At 38.7% G+C, this 15446-nt stretch overlaps 1 protein-coding gene across 1 annotated transcript in view; it reads left to right on the plus strand.

The window, feature by feature from the left end:
- CATSPERE (catsper channel auxiliary subunit epsilon) overlaps positions 1-15446 on the plus strand; it is a 263038-nt gene that overhangs the window by 223199 nt on the left and 24393 nt on the right. Inside the window, exon 18 of the mRNA XM_044762713.2 lies at positions 13506-13605. Within this exon, the coding sequence (XP_044618648.1) occupies positions 13506-13605 (100 nt within the window). The remainder of the gene's footprint in view (positions 1-13505; positions 13606-15446) is intronic.

Genomic DNA, 15446 nt, shown 5'->3' on the forward strand with positions numbered 1-15446 from the left:
AAGACATAAAAGAGTACTGTGATAATTAAAGAACAGTATCATATGTTTTGATAGAGAAATGCCATATTATAAATGCATCATTCTCCTCTAATATAGCCATGAATTCAATGCAATTCCAATAAAAAATCCATCAGGGTTTTTGCAGAATTTGGCAAGCAGGTCCTAAATTTTATATAGAAAAGCAATGGCCTGAAAATAGTAAGACAAATATCTTCCATAATTGAAGTTCTAGAAATGGCAAAGTAGCTTTTATTTGACATGCATTCTGCCCAATGACAATTACATACACTCTTGACAAAATGTAATAAATAATTATTTAAATACCTTGGACACCAAAAACTGCAAAAGACATGATCCTTGAAAGGAGAGAAAATTTCTAATTAAGTTTGTCCTCTGATGTCACTTCCCAGTTTTTGGCAGGGTATGAGGGAACAAGGCTTTAACAGAAAGTGGCAGTCCTACTGGACTTAAGAAACAGACATTGACGTTTGGGACTGCCAAAGCAACTGTAAATTTAGATGAAAAATCCTGGAAAGAAGAGAGTCATATAAGGGTGCAAGGAAAATGTTTTCCTCAAATTCTTGGCTAACTCTTGAACCGTGAATCTGAAGGGAGAGGAAGCACAGATTTCAAGCACTACCTGTTTTGAGAGAAAAAGTGTGGAGTCCAAGTCCCACCAACTTAGAAGGTGTTGAAAAATACCTTAGACTTTCTGTTGAAACCAAAAGGGTGATTTCTGGTAAGTAAGCCAAGGACAAAATGCTATGCCCTAGGATTAAGGGAAAAACTAAAAATTTTAAAATCCCTACAAGTCCTAAAATTAAGACTTAACAGGATGGGAGAGATCCATCAGTGATTTGTCTTCCTGCCAGAACAAGAACAACAACAAACACTCTTCAGAGGAAAATAACAAAACTCAAAGTTTCAACAATGTATAATTTTAAATTATACAGTACAAAATTAAAAATTAATAGACATCAAAAGAAGCAGGAAAATGATCCATAATCAATAAAAGGCAGTCAATAGCAGCAGACTACAGATGATCCAGACCCTGGCTGGAAGCACTTTAATACAGCGAGTGTAAATGTTAAAAGAGTCACAGGAAAAGTGTAGAGAATGGGTGAACAGATGGGGAATCTCCGTGGAGAAATGCTAACTATTGAAAAAAACAAATAAGAATGCTAGAATAAAAAAAAATACAGCACCTGAAATTTAAAAATAAAAATTCATACGATAGACTTAATACCAAATTGTGCTAAACAGATAGAAGGATTAGTGAAACTAAAGATAATTCAGTGGAAATTATCCCAACTGTACCATATAGAAAAAAAATTTAATTCACTGCTTCAATGACCTGTGGGACAATATCAAGCAGTCTAATGGAAATACAATTGGAGGAGAGAAAAAAAAGGAGAGAAATATTTTTTGAAGAAATATTGACTGAAATTTACCCAAAGTTGGTGAAAAATATTATCCAAGAAGCTCAAAAACATCATTCCTAGGCACAACACAAACAAAATGCTGAAAACTAAAGATAAAGAGAAATCCCTAAAAGCAGCTGGACAGAAAAAAGACATTACAGTCACGGGAACGAAGACAAGAATGACAGCTAACTTTTCATCAGAAACAGTAGAGACCAGGTGACAATAGAACAACATTTTTAAATGTTGAAGGAAAAAAGAACTATCAAGTTAACTATCAACTTAAACATAGAATTACCATATAATCGAGCAATTCCACTTCTGGGTATACTCTCAAAAGAACTGAAAGTAGAGACTCAAACAGACATTTGTACATCATGTTCACAGCAACATTATTCACAATAGTCAAAATGTGGAAGCCACATAAGTGTCCACTGACAGAAAGATGGATAAACAAAATGTGGTACATACATACAGTGGAATATTACTCAGTTTAAAAAGGAAGGAAATTCTGACACATGCTACACATGGATGAACCTTGAAGACATTATGCTAGTAAAATGTGCCACTCACAAAAAGACAAATATTGTATGATTCCATTTATATGAGGTAGCCAGAGGAATCAAATTTGTAGACAGAAAGTAGAATGGTGGTTGCCAGGGGCTGGGGGACAAGGGGAATGGGGAGTTACCATTTAATGGGTATAAAGCTTCCATTTTGCAAGATGAAGAGTTATAGAGATGGATGGTGGTAATGATAGCATGACAATGTAATTATGCTTAATGCCACTGAACATTTAAAAATGGTTAAAATGGTAACTTTTATGTTATATATATTTTACAACAATAAAAAAATCTGTAACTAAAAGACATTATAAACAATGTGAAAAAGAAAAGTGATTGAAATGCTTGTTTATGGTGTCTTTTACCTACAGATTTTTTTAATTACAGTAAAATATGGTGAACATTTGGATGAATACATTGTATACTTAGACAATGGAATAATATACAGCAGTTAAAATGAATGAACTAGGATGCTTGTAAGAGGGAATCAGACGATCAACCATGAGGTTAGGTAGGGAAGGAAGAGAGGTCAGGAGGAAGATGCTGATGGGGAAAACAGAGATCAAGAGACTAGAAATCTCTATGGATCCACCTCAAAACCCAACAATGAGTGGGAAAAAAAGTTGCTGGAAGAAACTTACAATATGAGATCACATATCTATATTTTCAAATCCATAGAGGAACACCATATATGATTTATGTACAAGTACAGTATAAAGCCTGGATGGAAATGACATACAACAATTTTCACTTTATTCTCTGTGTTTTTCTACATATTTGAAATATTTCCTAATTAAAATAAAATAAGCTATAGTAGCAAGATCCATGAAGAAAACTGGGGAAGAGGATCAAAGGCCCAGGTGGAAAGGTTGAAAGGGGAAGAACACTTTATCCTCTGAGACTCAGGTGAAGGAGTAAAAATGAATGAATGTGAGTGTATGTGATGTGGAAATAGCAATGCAGGATTGAAAAAGGTCATGTCTCATAGCTTCAATTTACTTACATGAAGTAGGAAGGAGGGCCATCTGTAAACTGAGAGAAGGGAAAGGTTGAGGAGGGACTTTGAGGAGGATGTCTGAGGTCACTGAGGGTAACGTGAGAGAGGCCAGCTAAGGACCGGTAAAAAGATTACTGGACAACACAAAGGCACACTTGAGGTAAGATACTGTGAGTGGGTCAAATCCCCACAGATGCTGACTTTCTGGAGTTGTGTGTGCATGAATGAAGAAGGCATGTTGCAACATCCAAGGTTTGGGTTTGATGTTGAATGCAAGGGGAATAATTGAGTATATCTAGGATGCTAGTGAAAGAGGGGTCAGATGATCAACCATGAGATTGGGCTGGGTAGGGAAGGAAGAAAGGCTAGGAGGAAACTGCAGTGTAGTCAGAAAGCAGGGAGCAATCAGTGGACAAAGAGTCTCTAGGAGGTCAAGAGACAGAGGAGAAGACATGTGAAAGATGGAAGAGGCTGGGGTCAAAGAGTAGACTGCTGTGGCAGCACTTTTTCCAGAAGTAACTTATTTGTATCTCTGCTACCAGGAATCACTTGATAAAGTTTGTTGCCTCCAATTCTTTGAGGATAATCAACCAAATATTAGAGGCTAACTACAGAAGGACAGTCAGATCAATAAGGTTCAGTGCCCAGTTCAATTGAATTATAGCAATACATAGTTGATAACTGGGTATTCAATTAAGTATTTATCAGAGGGAATTTGGGTGCTAGCTAATTAAGCTCCGAGAAACAGGCAGACAGGGCGGGCACTAGGAAATTAGTCTAGGTCTCTAGATTACAATATATGCATTACCTTTATAGAGGGTGGCTCAGGAAGAATGGTGGGCAGAATTTTACAGACAAAAGGACAATAACAGACTCACCATCAAACACTAATAAGAATGAAGCAAGTATGATCAGCTGGGAGTATAAGTCACACCAGCTGCCTCTTTGCTTTCTCAACTCGCATGACAACCCATCCCAAACTTGAATTTGATGCCACAGAAGCAACCCCAGAGGAAACAGTGAGACATAATGGCTCTACTATGATGCAGGGAGTTCAGGAACAGGGATTATGGGTGTTTTAGGGGTACTCAGCATTTGCTGTAATCAGATAGGGTAAGACACACAGACATGGAAATGACTGTCATGAAGGAAGAAGTTTATTATGCGTACAGATCCCTAGAAACAGTAAGCACAGCATGCCATGCAGGGCCACATGGAGAAGCACCAGGGTCAGTCAGGAGGCAGAGGGAGAGGGGAAAATGAGGCAAGAGGCTTTATTGCATTTTCTGCAGGAAGGAATGGATAAGGCAGGATAAGCAGGCTTAGAATGGCCATTTTGAATAATCTCAGTGGGCTCTGGGCATAAGAGCTGTCCCTACTTGTCTAGTCCCTGGCTCTGAGTGATTAGGGCAGGTGGATAGTGGCCGAGGTTGTGAGAGCTCATAAAGGGGGTGGTTGGGGGTATGGGCTCTGGATTGGTTGGCTCACATGAAAGGCACTCCTGGGATAGTTGTTTACTGTCTCCAGGAATTAATTAACGCTGGGAGGGGCAGTCCCTCCAGGATAAGCAAGGCCTCAGATATTAAAGCATCACAATTCAGAAACTAACTGCCATGGGGGGAGGTTACAAACTGTAGGGTAGTTGCCAACTGGAGACATTTCTGAATTTCTTAAGTTTAATTAGTATTATATGTTACATTAAGAAAAATAAGCCATGTTTACACAGGCAACTATTTTTGTCCCATATTCTCAATGAATTAAATACAACATTATCAAAGATTATTATTAACCCAGAAAGTGTGAGTCATGCAATTTATCCTAATTGCCAGTAGATGACACTGTAGCTTACTGCTTTTATGAGTGTCAAAAGACAGCAGCTCAGAGTTGAATTAAGATCTTTTTTATTAAAATGTATGGCCTTGGAACTAGTTCTTAATAATTCAAGAATCTGATGGCTTTCAGAAGATGCAATCAAACATGCTGCACCTTCCAAAGCTCCTAGAATTAGAGCTTTGCTGAAGCTCTAAAGCTGCGTACAAAATGGTGTGTGTGCCCACACAACATATGCATTTTCCCGTGGGGAGGGTCCGGAGATCTCATGAGAGCTTAGAGTTCTCTATGACCCTCCTCCCATGCCAAGAAAGAAGTCAAACACCAGTATTCCAATCCCTAGTTAGTCACACCTGAGTTCATCTCCTTCTGATTTCTAAAACCTAATTAAGATGGAAATAAAATAGCTTCTCAGATACCACTTTCTGACACTTAAAAATTTTCTGCTGGAGTGACGTCAGCAGCATGGCAGAGTGAGCTTTCCTGGTGATCTCCACCATACAATGAAAAAGACATTCCTACTCCAACAGAGGACATCCACACAACACAAAAGACATCTGAGAGACCCATGCAGCCATATGACAGAGGGCAGAGAGGCTGGAGCTCCCCTCGGAGGAGGTGGAATGGGGTAAGAGAAAACTCCACTCCCTCCCCTAAAGACTACGATCTGGGACAGCAGGTGGCCTCCAAGAGGGAAGGCAGGAGGGAGGGGACACTCATTAGCAGGAACATCAAGGATCCCTGAGGGCCCTTGCAGCCTATGGGAAAGCCCCTACCAAGGTGAAAAATAACACAGGGGTGACCTCATCAAGCCAACACCCCAGGAGAGCAGATAGGGAGAGCAGAGAAAGAAAACTCCAAGAGCACACAGAAGAAAGCACCCCTCCCCTCACCCACCCAGCGCTGGCTCCAGTGCCAGGGATCTTGGTGGAATGCAGAGGGCTCAGAATACGCAGCTCTTGAACCCTACTCAGTGGTGATATGTGGTAACTGTGACCAAATAATACCACGATGCACAAAAACAGAGCCATGCCCTCTAGCAGTATCAAAAATTATATTAAATCTCCACACCAGAGAGAAAATGACAAGTACCCAGAAATCAGTCCTGAGGACACAGAAATATGTAATCTAAATGACAGATAATTCAAAATAGCTATCATCAAAAAACTCAATGAGTTAAAAGAGAATGTAGAGAAACAATTCAACAAGTTCAGGAGCTACTTCACAAAAGAGATTGAAACTATAAAGAAGAACCAATCAGAAATATTAGAGATGAAAGACACAATGGAAGAAATAAAACAAAATATGGATTCCCTGAAGGCTTGAGTGGACATCATAGAGGAGCATATCAGCACAATCAAAGATAGACATGTTGAAATGCTCCAGATAGAGGAGGAGAGAGAACTAAGACTAAAAAGAAACGAAGAAAGTCTCTGAGAAATAGCCAACTCAATTAGGAAATGCAACGTAAGAATTATAGGTATTACAGAAGGAGAAGAGAAGGAGAATGGAACAGAAAGCTTGTTCAAAGAAATAATAGCAGAGAACTTCCCAAACCTGGGGAAGGAGGTCGAAATCAAACTGGAAGAGACTACCAGATCTCCTAAATATGTCAAAGTAAAAAGACCTACTGCAAGGCATATAGTAGTGAAACTGACAAAAGTCAATGACAAAGAAAAGCTACTAAGGGCAGTAGAAAGGCAGAAGAAAATAACCTACAAAGGAACCCCTATTAAGCTTTCAGTGGATTTCTCTGCAGAAACCTTACAGGCTAGGAGAGACTGGAATGACATATTCAAATCTTTGAAGGACATAAACTTTCAGCCAAGAAAACTCTATCCAGTGAAAATATCCTTCAGATATGATGGAGAAATAAAAACTTTCCCAGACAAACCAAAACTAAGAGAGTTCATAGCCACCCACCCCTTCCCCCGACACACACACAAGAAACCCTCAAGAAGGCCTTCATAACTGAAAAAAAGGGAGAAAGGGGTTACAAAGCATGGAGTACAGAGATAAATAGGTAGGCAAAATCAGAAAATTGTACACATCAGAACAGGTTAGCAAATACTCAAGTATAACTTTGAAGATACAGGGAAGGAAAACATGAAAAACAAAGATAATCTTGTCATTTTAACCACAAACTCACAACACAAGGTGGAATAAGATGGGAGAAAAACAACTTAGGAGGGGAAGAGGAAAGGGACTGAATCGGTTTAGTCTAAGGAAATAAGAGGCCATCAGAAAAGGGACTATCTTATCCACGAGATTTTGAATACAAACCTCATGGTAACCACTAAACAAAACAGCAGAACAGAGACACAAATAATAGATGAGAAAACAAAGAAACACCACATTAAAAACTACATAACTCGATTGGTAGACCAAGATACACAGGACAAGAAACAAAGGAAAGGGAGGAGCACTGGAAAATGAGTGATAAAATGGGAGCATTAAGCCCTCATATAGCAATAATCACCCTAAATGTAAATAGCTTGAATTGTCCAATAAAAAGACATGGAGTGGTGAGATGAATTAAAGAACAAGACCCAACAATATGCTGCCTCCAGGAAACACATCTCAGCGCCAACAACAAACACAGGCTCAGAGTGAAGGGATGGAAGATGATATTCCAAGCTAATGGCAAACAAAAGAAAGCAGGTGTTGCAATACTTATATCAGACAAAGTAGACTTCAAGATAAGACAGGTAAAGAGAGACAAAAAGGAGCAGTATATTATGATTAAAGGGACAGTCCATCAAGAAGAAATAACATTTATAAATATCTATGCACCCAACACAGGAGCACCAAAGTACATAAAGCAACAATTAACAAACCTAAAAGGAGATATTAACAACACCACAATAATAGTAGGGGACCTCAACACTCCACTCACATCAATGGATAGATCATACAGGCAGAAAATCAACAAGGAAACAGTGAAATTAAATGAAAAGCTAGACTACTTGGACTTAATAGCCATATATAGAACACTCCATCCAAAAACAGCAGAATACACATTCTTCTCAAGTAAGCATGGAACATTCTCAAGAATAGACCATATGTTTGGAAACAAGGCAAGCCTCAATAAATTTAAGAAGATTGAAATAACAAGCATCTTTTCCAATCACAATGCTATGAAGCTAGAAATTAATTACAAGAAAAAAGCTGAGAAAGGAAGAAAGATTTGGACACTAAACAACATGCTATTGAACAACCAATGGATCATTGAAGAAATTAAAGGAGAGATCAAAAAATATCTTGAGACAAATGAAAATGAAAACATACCATACCACTCATGGGATGCAGCAAAAGTGGTACTAAGAGGGAAATTCATTGCAATACAAGCTCACCTTAACAAACATGAAAAAACCCAAATAAGCAATCTCAAACTACACCTAACTGAAATAGAAAAGAAGAACAAATGAAGTCCAAAGTCAGCAGAAGAGGAAGTAATAAAAATCAGAGCAGAAATGAATACTATTGAAACAAAAAAAGGCAGCAGAAAGGATCAATGAAACAAAGAGCTGGTTCTTTGAGAAGATAAATAAAATTGACAAACCCCTAGCCAGACTTACAAAGAAAAAAGGAGAGAAAGCTCAGATAAATAAACTTAAAAATGAAAGAGGAGAAATAACAATGGATACCACAGAAATATGAAGGATTATAGAGAATACTATCAAAAGCTATATGCCAACAAAATGGACAGTCTAGAAGAAATGGATAAATTCTTAGACTCTTACAACTTCCCAAAGCTGAATCAAGAAGAAATAGATAATCTGAATAGACCAATCACAAGTGAAGAGATTGAAACAGTAATGAAAAGCATCCCAAAAAATAAAAGCCCAGGACCAGACGGCTTCCCTGGAGAATTCTACCAAATTTTCAGAAAGAATTTAATACCTATCTTTCTCAAGCTATTCCAAAATATCTGGGAAGATGGAATGCTTCCTAACACATTGTACAAGGCCAATATCACTCTGATACTGAAGCCTGACAAGGACAATACAAAAAAAGGAAAACTACCGGGAAATATCGCTGATGAACATAGATGCAAAAATCCTCCACAAAATATTGGCAACTCAAATACAGCAATACATCAAAAAGATCAATCATGAACAAGTGGGATTTATACCAGGGACACAGGGATGGTTCAACATATGCAAATCAATCAATGTGATACATCACATCAACAAATTGAGGAATAAAAACCACGTGATCATCTCAGTAGGTACAGAGAAAGCATTTGATAAGATGAAACATTCATTTATGATAAAAATTCTCAACAAAATGGGCATAGAAGGAAATTACCTCAACATAATGAAGGCCATATATGACAAACCCGCAGCCAACATCATACTAAATGGGGAAAAGCTGTACACTACCCCTCTGAGAACAGGAACAAGACAAGGATGCCCACTCTCACCACTTTTATTCAACATGGTACAAGAGTTTTTGGCCAGAGCAATTAGGCAAGAGAAAGGAATAAAGGGAATCCAAACAGGGAGTGAAGAAGTAAAACTCTTGCTGTTTGCAGATGACATGATCTTATATATAGAAAACCCTAAAGAATCCATCGGAAAACTATTAAAAATAATTAACAATTACAGTAAAGTTGCAGGGTACAAAATCAACTTAAAAAAATCAGTTGCATTTCAGGGCCAGCCTGGTGGTGCAGTGGTTAAGTTTGCACATTCCGCTTCAGCTGCCTGGGGTTCACTGGTTCAGATTCCAGGTGCAGACATAGCACTTCTTGTCAAGCCATGCTGTGGCAGCCGTCTCACATAAAAAAAGTAGAGGAAGATGGGCATGAATGTTAGCTCAGTACCAGTCTTCCTCAGCAAAAAGAGGAGGATTGGCAGCAGATGTTAGCTCAGGGTTAATCTTCCTCAAAAAAAGGAAAATCAGTTGCATTCCTATATTCTAATAATGAACTTATAGAAAGAGAACTCAAGAATATAATTCTATTTATAGTCGCAACAAAAAGAATAAAATATCTAGGAATAAATTTAACCAAGGAGGTGAAGGACCTATACAATGAAAACTATAAGACATTATTGAAAGAAATAGATGATGAGATAAAAAGATGGAAAGATTCCATGCACATGGATTGGAAGAATAAACAGAGTTAAAATGTCCGTACTACCTAATGCAATCTGCAGATTCAATGCAATCTCAATCAGAATCCCAATGACATTCTTCACGGAAATAGAACAAAGAATCCTAAAATTCATATGGGGCAACCAAAGACCCCGAATTGCTAAAGCAATCCTGAGAAAAAAAAACAAAGCTGGAGGCATCACAACCCCTGACTTCAAAATGTACTACAAAGCCATAGTGATCAAAACAGCACGGTACTGGTACAAAAACAGGCACACAGATCAATGGAACAGAACTGAAACCCCAGAAATAAAACCACACATCTATGGACAGCTAATCTTCAACAAAGGTGCCGAGAACATACAATGGAGAAAAGACAGTCTTTTCAATAAATGGTGTTGGGAAAACTGGACAGCCATATGCAAAAGAATGAAAGTAGACCATTATCTCATGTCATACACAAAATAAACTCAAAATGGATCAAAGACTTGCAGATAAGTCCTGAAATCATAAAACTCCTGGAAGATAATATAGGTAGTACACTCTTTGACATCGAACTTAAAAGGATCTTTTTGAATGCCACGTCTTCTCAGACAAGGCAAACAGAAGAAAAAATAAACAAGTGGGACTTCATCAGACTAAAGAGCTTCTACAAGGCAAAAGAAACTAGGATCAAAACAAAAAGACAACTGACCAATTGGGAGAAAATATTTGCAAAGCATATATCTGACAAGGGGTTAATCTCCATAATATATAAGGAACTCACACACACACTGAACAACAAAAAAACAAACAGCCTGATCAAAAAATAGGCAGAGGATGTGAACAAACGTTTTTCCAAAGAAGATATACAGATGGCCAATAAACACATGAAAAGATGTTCAACATCACTAATCATCAGGGAAATACAAATCAAAACGACACTAAGATACCACCTTACTCCTGCTAAAGTGGCTATAATCACTAAGACTAAAAATAACAGATATTGGAGAGGGTGTGGAGAGAAGGGAACCCTCATCCACTGCTGGTAGGAATGCAAACTGGTGCAGCCACTATGGAAAACAGTATGGAGATTCCTCAAAAAACTAAAAATAGAACTACCATATGACCCAGCTATCCCACTACTAGGTATCTACCCAAACAACTTGAAATCAACAATCCAAAGTAACATATGCACCCCTATGTTCATCGCAGCACTATTCACAACAGCCAAGACACGGAAACTATCCGAGTGCCCATCTCTGATGACTGGATAAAGAAGATGAGGTATATATATATACAATGGAATACTACTCAGCCAGAAACAAAAGACAAAACCATCCCATTTGCAATAACATGGAAGGACCTAGAGGGAATTATGCTAAGCAAAATAAGCCAGTCTGAGAAAGACAAGCACCAGATGATTTCAGTCATATGTGGAATATAAACAAGTACTGGGACAAAGAAAACAGTTCAGCGGTTACCAGGGGAAGGGGGTTGGAGGATGGGTACAGAGGGTGAAGGGGAGCACTTATGTGGTGACAGACAAGAAATAATGTACAACTGAAATTTCACAATGATGTAAACTATTATGAAGTCAATTAAAAGAACCTTTCTGCCTGGTTTGCGAGAATGGGACAGTAACTGTTCTTCATAGCCAGTAGTGGGTGGCAGCAAGTTGTAGAAGACTGCAAAGCCAGGCAGAATGACTTCTAAGTCAGGCAGAGATCTGGGCAGTGCATAAAGAGATGCTGTTGGGGGAGAAGGGAAATTCTCCCCCCGCTCCTCTTGGTTCTAATGGCTGGTCGAATAATTAAAATGTAATAAGACAAAAGGAGAAAACCCAACTTACTACGTACATATGGGAACCCCACACACATGAGAGAATCAGAGACCCCAATACATGAGAGGTTCGGAGATAGAAAGGTAAAATGAGGTATTTATGCCATCTTGAGCCAAGGAATGGGAGAGGGGCCTGGGGCTTCAGAGGGGAGGAGGGCAATTCACGAGACAGTGAGAAGAGCAGATGTTCGATAATTAAATGTTTGCCCTGCCCTACAGATAGGTCATAAAAATTTACTTCTGGTAATAACTTTCCTTCTGGGCCACGCCCTTAATTTGAATTCTTTAAGGTGGAGGTAAAAGTTCCTCTTGAGCCCACAGCGTCTCGATTGCCTTCAGCTCAAAATATCCCACCTGCCAAAGTGGCACATCCTGGGGAGGCCTGTGCTGAACCCCATCACTGTCCAGGATCTGTTATTCTTGATGAATAGACAAAGAGACAAGAAAAAGAATCAAAAAAATATACCAGACACTGAGGCAGCCGGTCTGAGAGCCAGGTCCTAAGTGAAATTTCCATCCCAGGGGTGCAGGGACAATTTCATTCAGAAAAGTGGGCAATAACTGATGGAGAAGGAAGACATGTAACCATTTTTAAAACAGTCACAAAGGGGCTGGCCCCATGGCCGAGTGGTTAAGTTTGCGCGCTCAGCTGTGGTGGCCTAGGGTTTCACCAGTGGGGATCCTGGGCGCGGACATGGCACCGCTCATCAGGCCATGTTGAGGGGGCATCCCACATGCCACAACTAGAAAGACCCACAAGTAAAGTGTACAGCTATGTACTGGGGGGATTTGGGGAGAAAAAGCGAAAAAAAAAAAGAAGAAGAAGATTGGCAACACCTGTTTGCTCAGGTGCCAATATTTAAAAAAAAAAAAAAACAGTCACAAGCTCTGATGCGCAAAGGTATGGCTTTATCAGTAACTGAACTTTAGCCCTTGTCTCAAGCCCCTATTCTCATACAGTAGCAGAAAAGAAAAGATTCTTAACAATTTGAAGTAACACATCTCTTTTAAAACTCACTGAGTTTGTGGTAAAGCTCAATAGGGCTTTTGCCTCCAGTCCTGCATCAGGGAAGCGGGCTCCCTCTCCATGCTGGACTGTCTGCTGGTGTCTGCTGGTGGCAGAAGTCAGCATGTGTTCTCTGAGCATGGCTGTGCATGACCGTCACTCCAGGGAGCTCATGACAACTTCTGCTTCTCAGCCCCAGCTCAACACTGACTGATGCTGCTGATCCTTTGACGCTCGGCCACCTCTTCCACCTGGTTCCTCCCGGGAGATCAGCAGCAGCTCAGTTGTCATCCTAGGAATTCTGTGGTTTAATTCTCTGGTACATAACAGGCACTCAACAAATATTTGTCAATTAAATGACACCAGGGGATCCTTGGTTGGCCCTTCCTCCACCCGTCACTTCCTTCCATCCTTCTCTCTGCTACCAGCCGCAACGGCTGTGCCTCAGCTTCCTTCACCTTACCAGTATATGGTTCCTATCAAAGTGAAGAGAACTTATGGTTCCAGCTGTTTAAAGAGTGCAGATTTCTGCTTCCTTACCATTAGGCTTGTTCTGAGAGCTGGAGGAAACCTACACAGTAGGTATTGTTATTATTGTACAGGTGAGAAAAATGGGGTTTGAAGTTTAAGTAACTCCCCCAGGGTCACAAAGCTGTTAAGGGATAAAGACAGGATTTAAATCTAAGCCCATCTGATTCAAAAGCTGGAGCTCTTAACCCCTCTATTCTACACTAAACTATTATTTTTGTGTTTGCTGCTTCTTTCAGATACGATGACAACGGCTTTGTTGAAGATGTTGGAGTAAATTTCATAGTGTGGGAAATACACGGCAGGGACGACTACACCTTTAACAACACTATGAAGAAGGTATGGCATTTTTGAATTTAAAAAGAATTTAGCATGCGATTAGACATGTCTTTCTATGTTAAATCTGTATGTAAATTATCTAAACAAAATAGAACCAGTCAGCTGTGGGTAGAAAAAAACATATTCTCTCTATATTAATTCTATGACTACTAAAATTCACTTATGAAGAAAGAAGCCATGTCATATAAAACACACTTAAGGGATCAGAAAAAATAAGATAATGTTTATAGTAGGATGATGTAATTATAGGTGAATATTTTCTTTTCTCTCCACGCTGTATTTAATGTTTGATTATTTACGGGTCTGCCTTTGGCTTTTGGACATTCATCACATTTGTGGTAAATCATCTGGACACTCTCTAGGCTGCATCTTGACTTGTTTGCATCATTCGACCAGCTCCATCCTCCGGGACTGGCAGATCTTGCCCTCCACGTGAACTCCCTTGTTTGGCCCTTGCACTTTGCAGGCCACGGCAGAAAGGCCTTACCACTCCCATTCACCACACTGCACTCCCAGCCCTACGTGGGGCTTTCTGCCCTTGAGGCCCCCCATCATGATGAAGCCTCTTTAGAAATTACCAGCATTGATTCCTGAGATAATACATGATACTATAAACAAATTTATATCAACAAATTTGACAACGGACAAATGGATAAAATAGACACATGTCTTGAAAAACACAACTTACCAAAGTTTCTTGTATTCCAAGACAATTAGAAAACTAATCCCAGATGGCTTTCCTGATGAAGTCTACCAAACATTTAAGGAAAATTTTCCTTCAGCCTTATAAAAACTCTTCCAGAGTATTAGGGTGGAGGGAGCACTTTCCAACTAACTTTGTGAATTGAGGCGGACCTGCGGAGGACATGGAAAGAAAAGAGAATCACAAGCCCATATGACTCATGACGATAGATACAAAACATCTGAAAAAAATATTAGCAAATCAAACTCAGCAATATATTTAAAAATAACACATCGTTTCATTTATTTCATAAATGAAAGATTGGGATATCATTTGAAAATCAAATGAATCCACTGTATTAACAGAATAAGGAAGAAAAGGCATAAGATTATTGTAACAGTTGACGAAAAGTCATTTGATTAAAAAAATTTTCCATATGTAACATTATTTTAAAAATAAATCTTAGAAAATTATAAATAGGTAGTAACTACACTAATAAAATGTAGATACCAAAAAACTATAGAAAACATGATACTTAGCAGTGAAAATGTGAAAGCCTTCTCTCTGAAATCAGAATACAACATTGTTCTGATTTTTGTAATGAGGCAAACAATAAACAATAAAAATAGGTTAAATGTGTAAGGACTGGAAAGAAAGAAAGAAAACTGTCATATTCACAGACTACTTGACTGTTCACGTGAAACAAAGTGAATACGTGAGTTTAAGAAGTTCTCTCCATACAGGGTTGAATTATGTTAAGTGAAATAAGCCAGCAAGAGAAAGATAATCTGTGTATGACTCCACTCATATGAGGAATTTAAAACTATGGACCAAGAACAGTTTAGTGGATACCAGGGGAAAGGTGGGGTGGGGGGTGGGCACAAAGGGTGAAGTGGTGCACCTACAACATGACTGACAAACATTAATGTACAATTGAAATTTCACAAGATTGTAACCTATCAATAACTCAATAAAAAAAATAATAAAAAAAAAAAAGAAGAAGTTCTCTCCATACAGGGTCCATATGTGAAAGTCAACTGTTCCTCTATATATAAGCAAACACTTAAATAGTGAAAAAGTTTTAAATATGTAATTTTCAATGACATTAAAATATATTAAATACTTAGGGGTAAATTGGTATGTTATATATATGTAACAT

Source organism: Equus asinus, chromosome 30 (genome assembly GCF_041296235.1).
Source record: "Equus asinus isolate D_3611 breed Donkey chromosome 30, EquAss-T2T_v2, whole genome shotgun sequence".
NCBI classification, from domain to species: domain Eukaryota; kingdom Metazoa; phylum Chordata; class Mammalia; order Perissodactyla; family Equidae; genus Equus; species Equus asinus.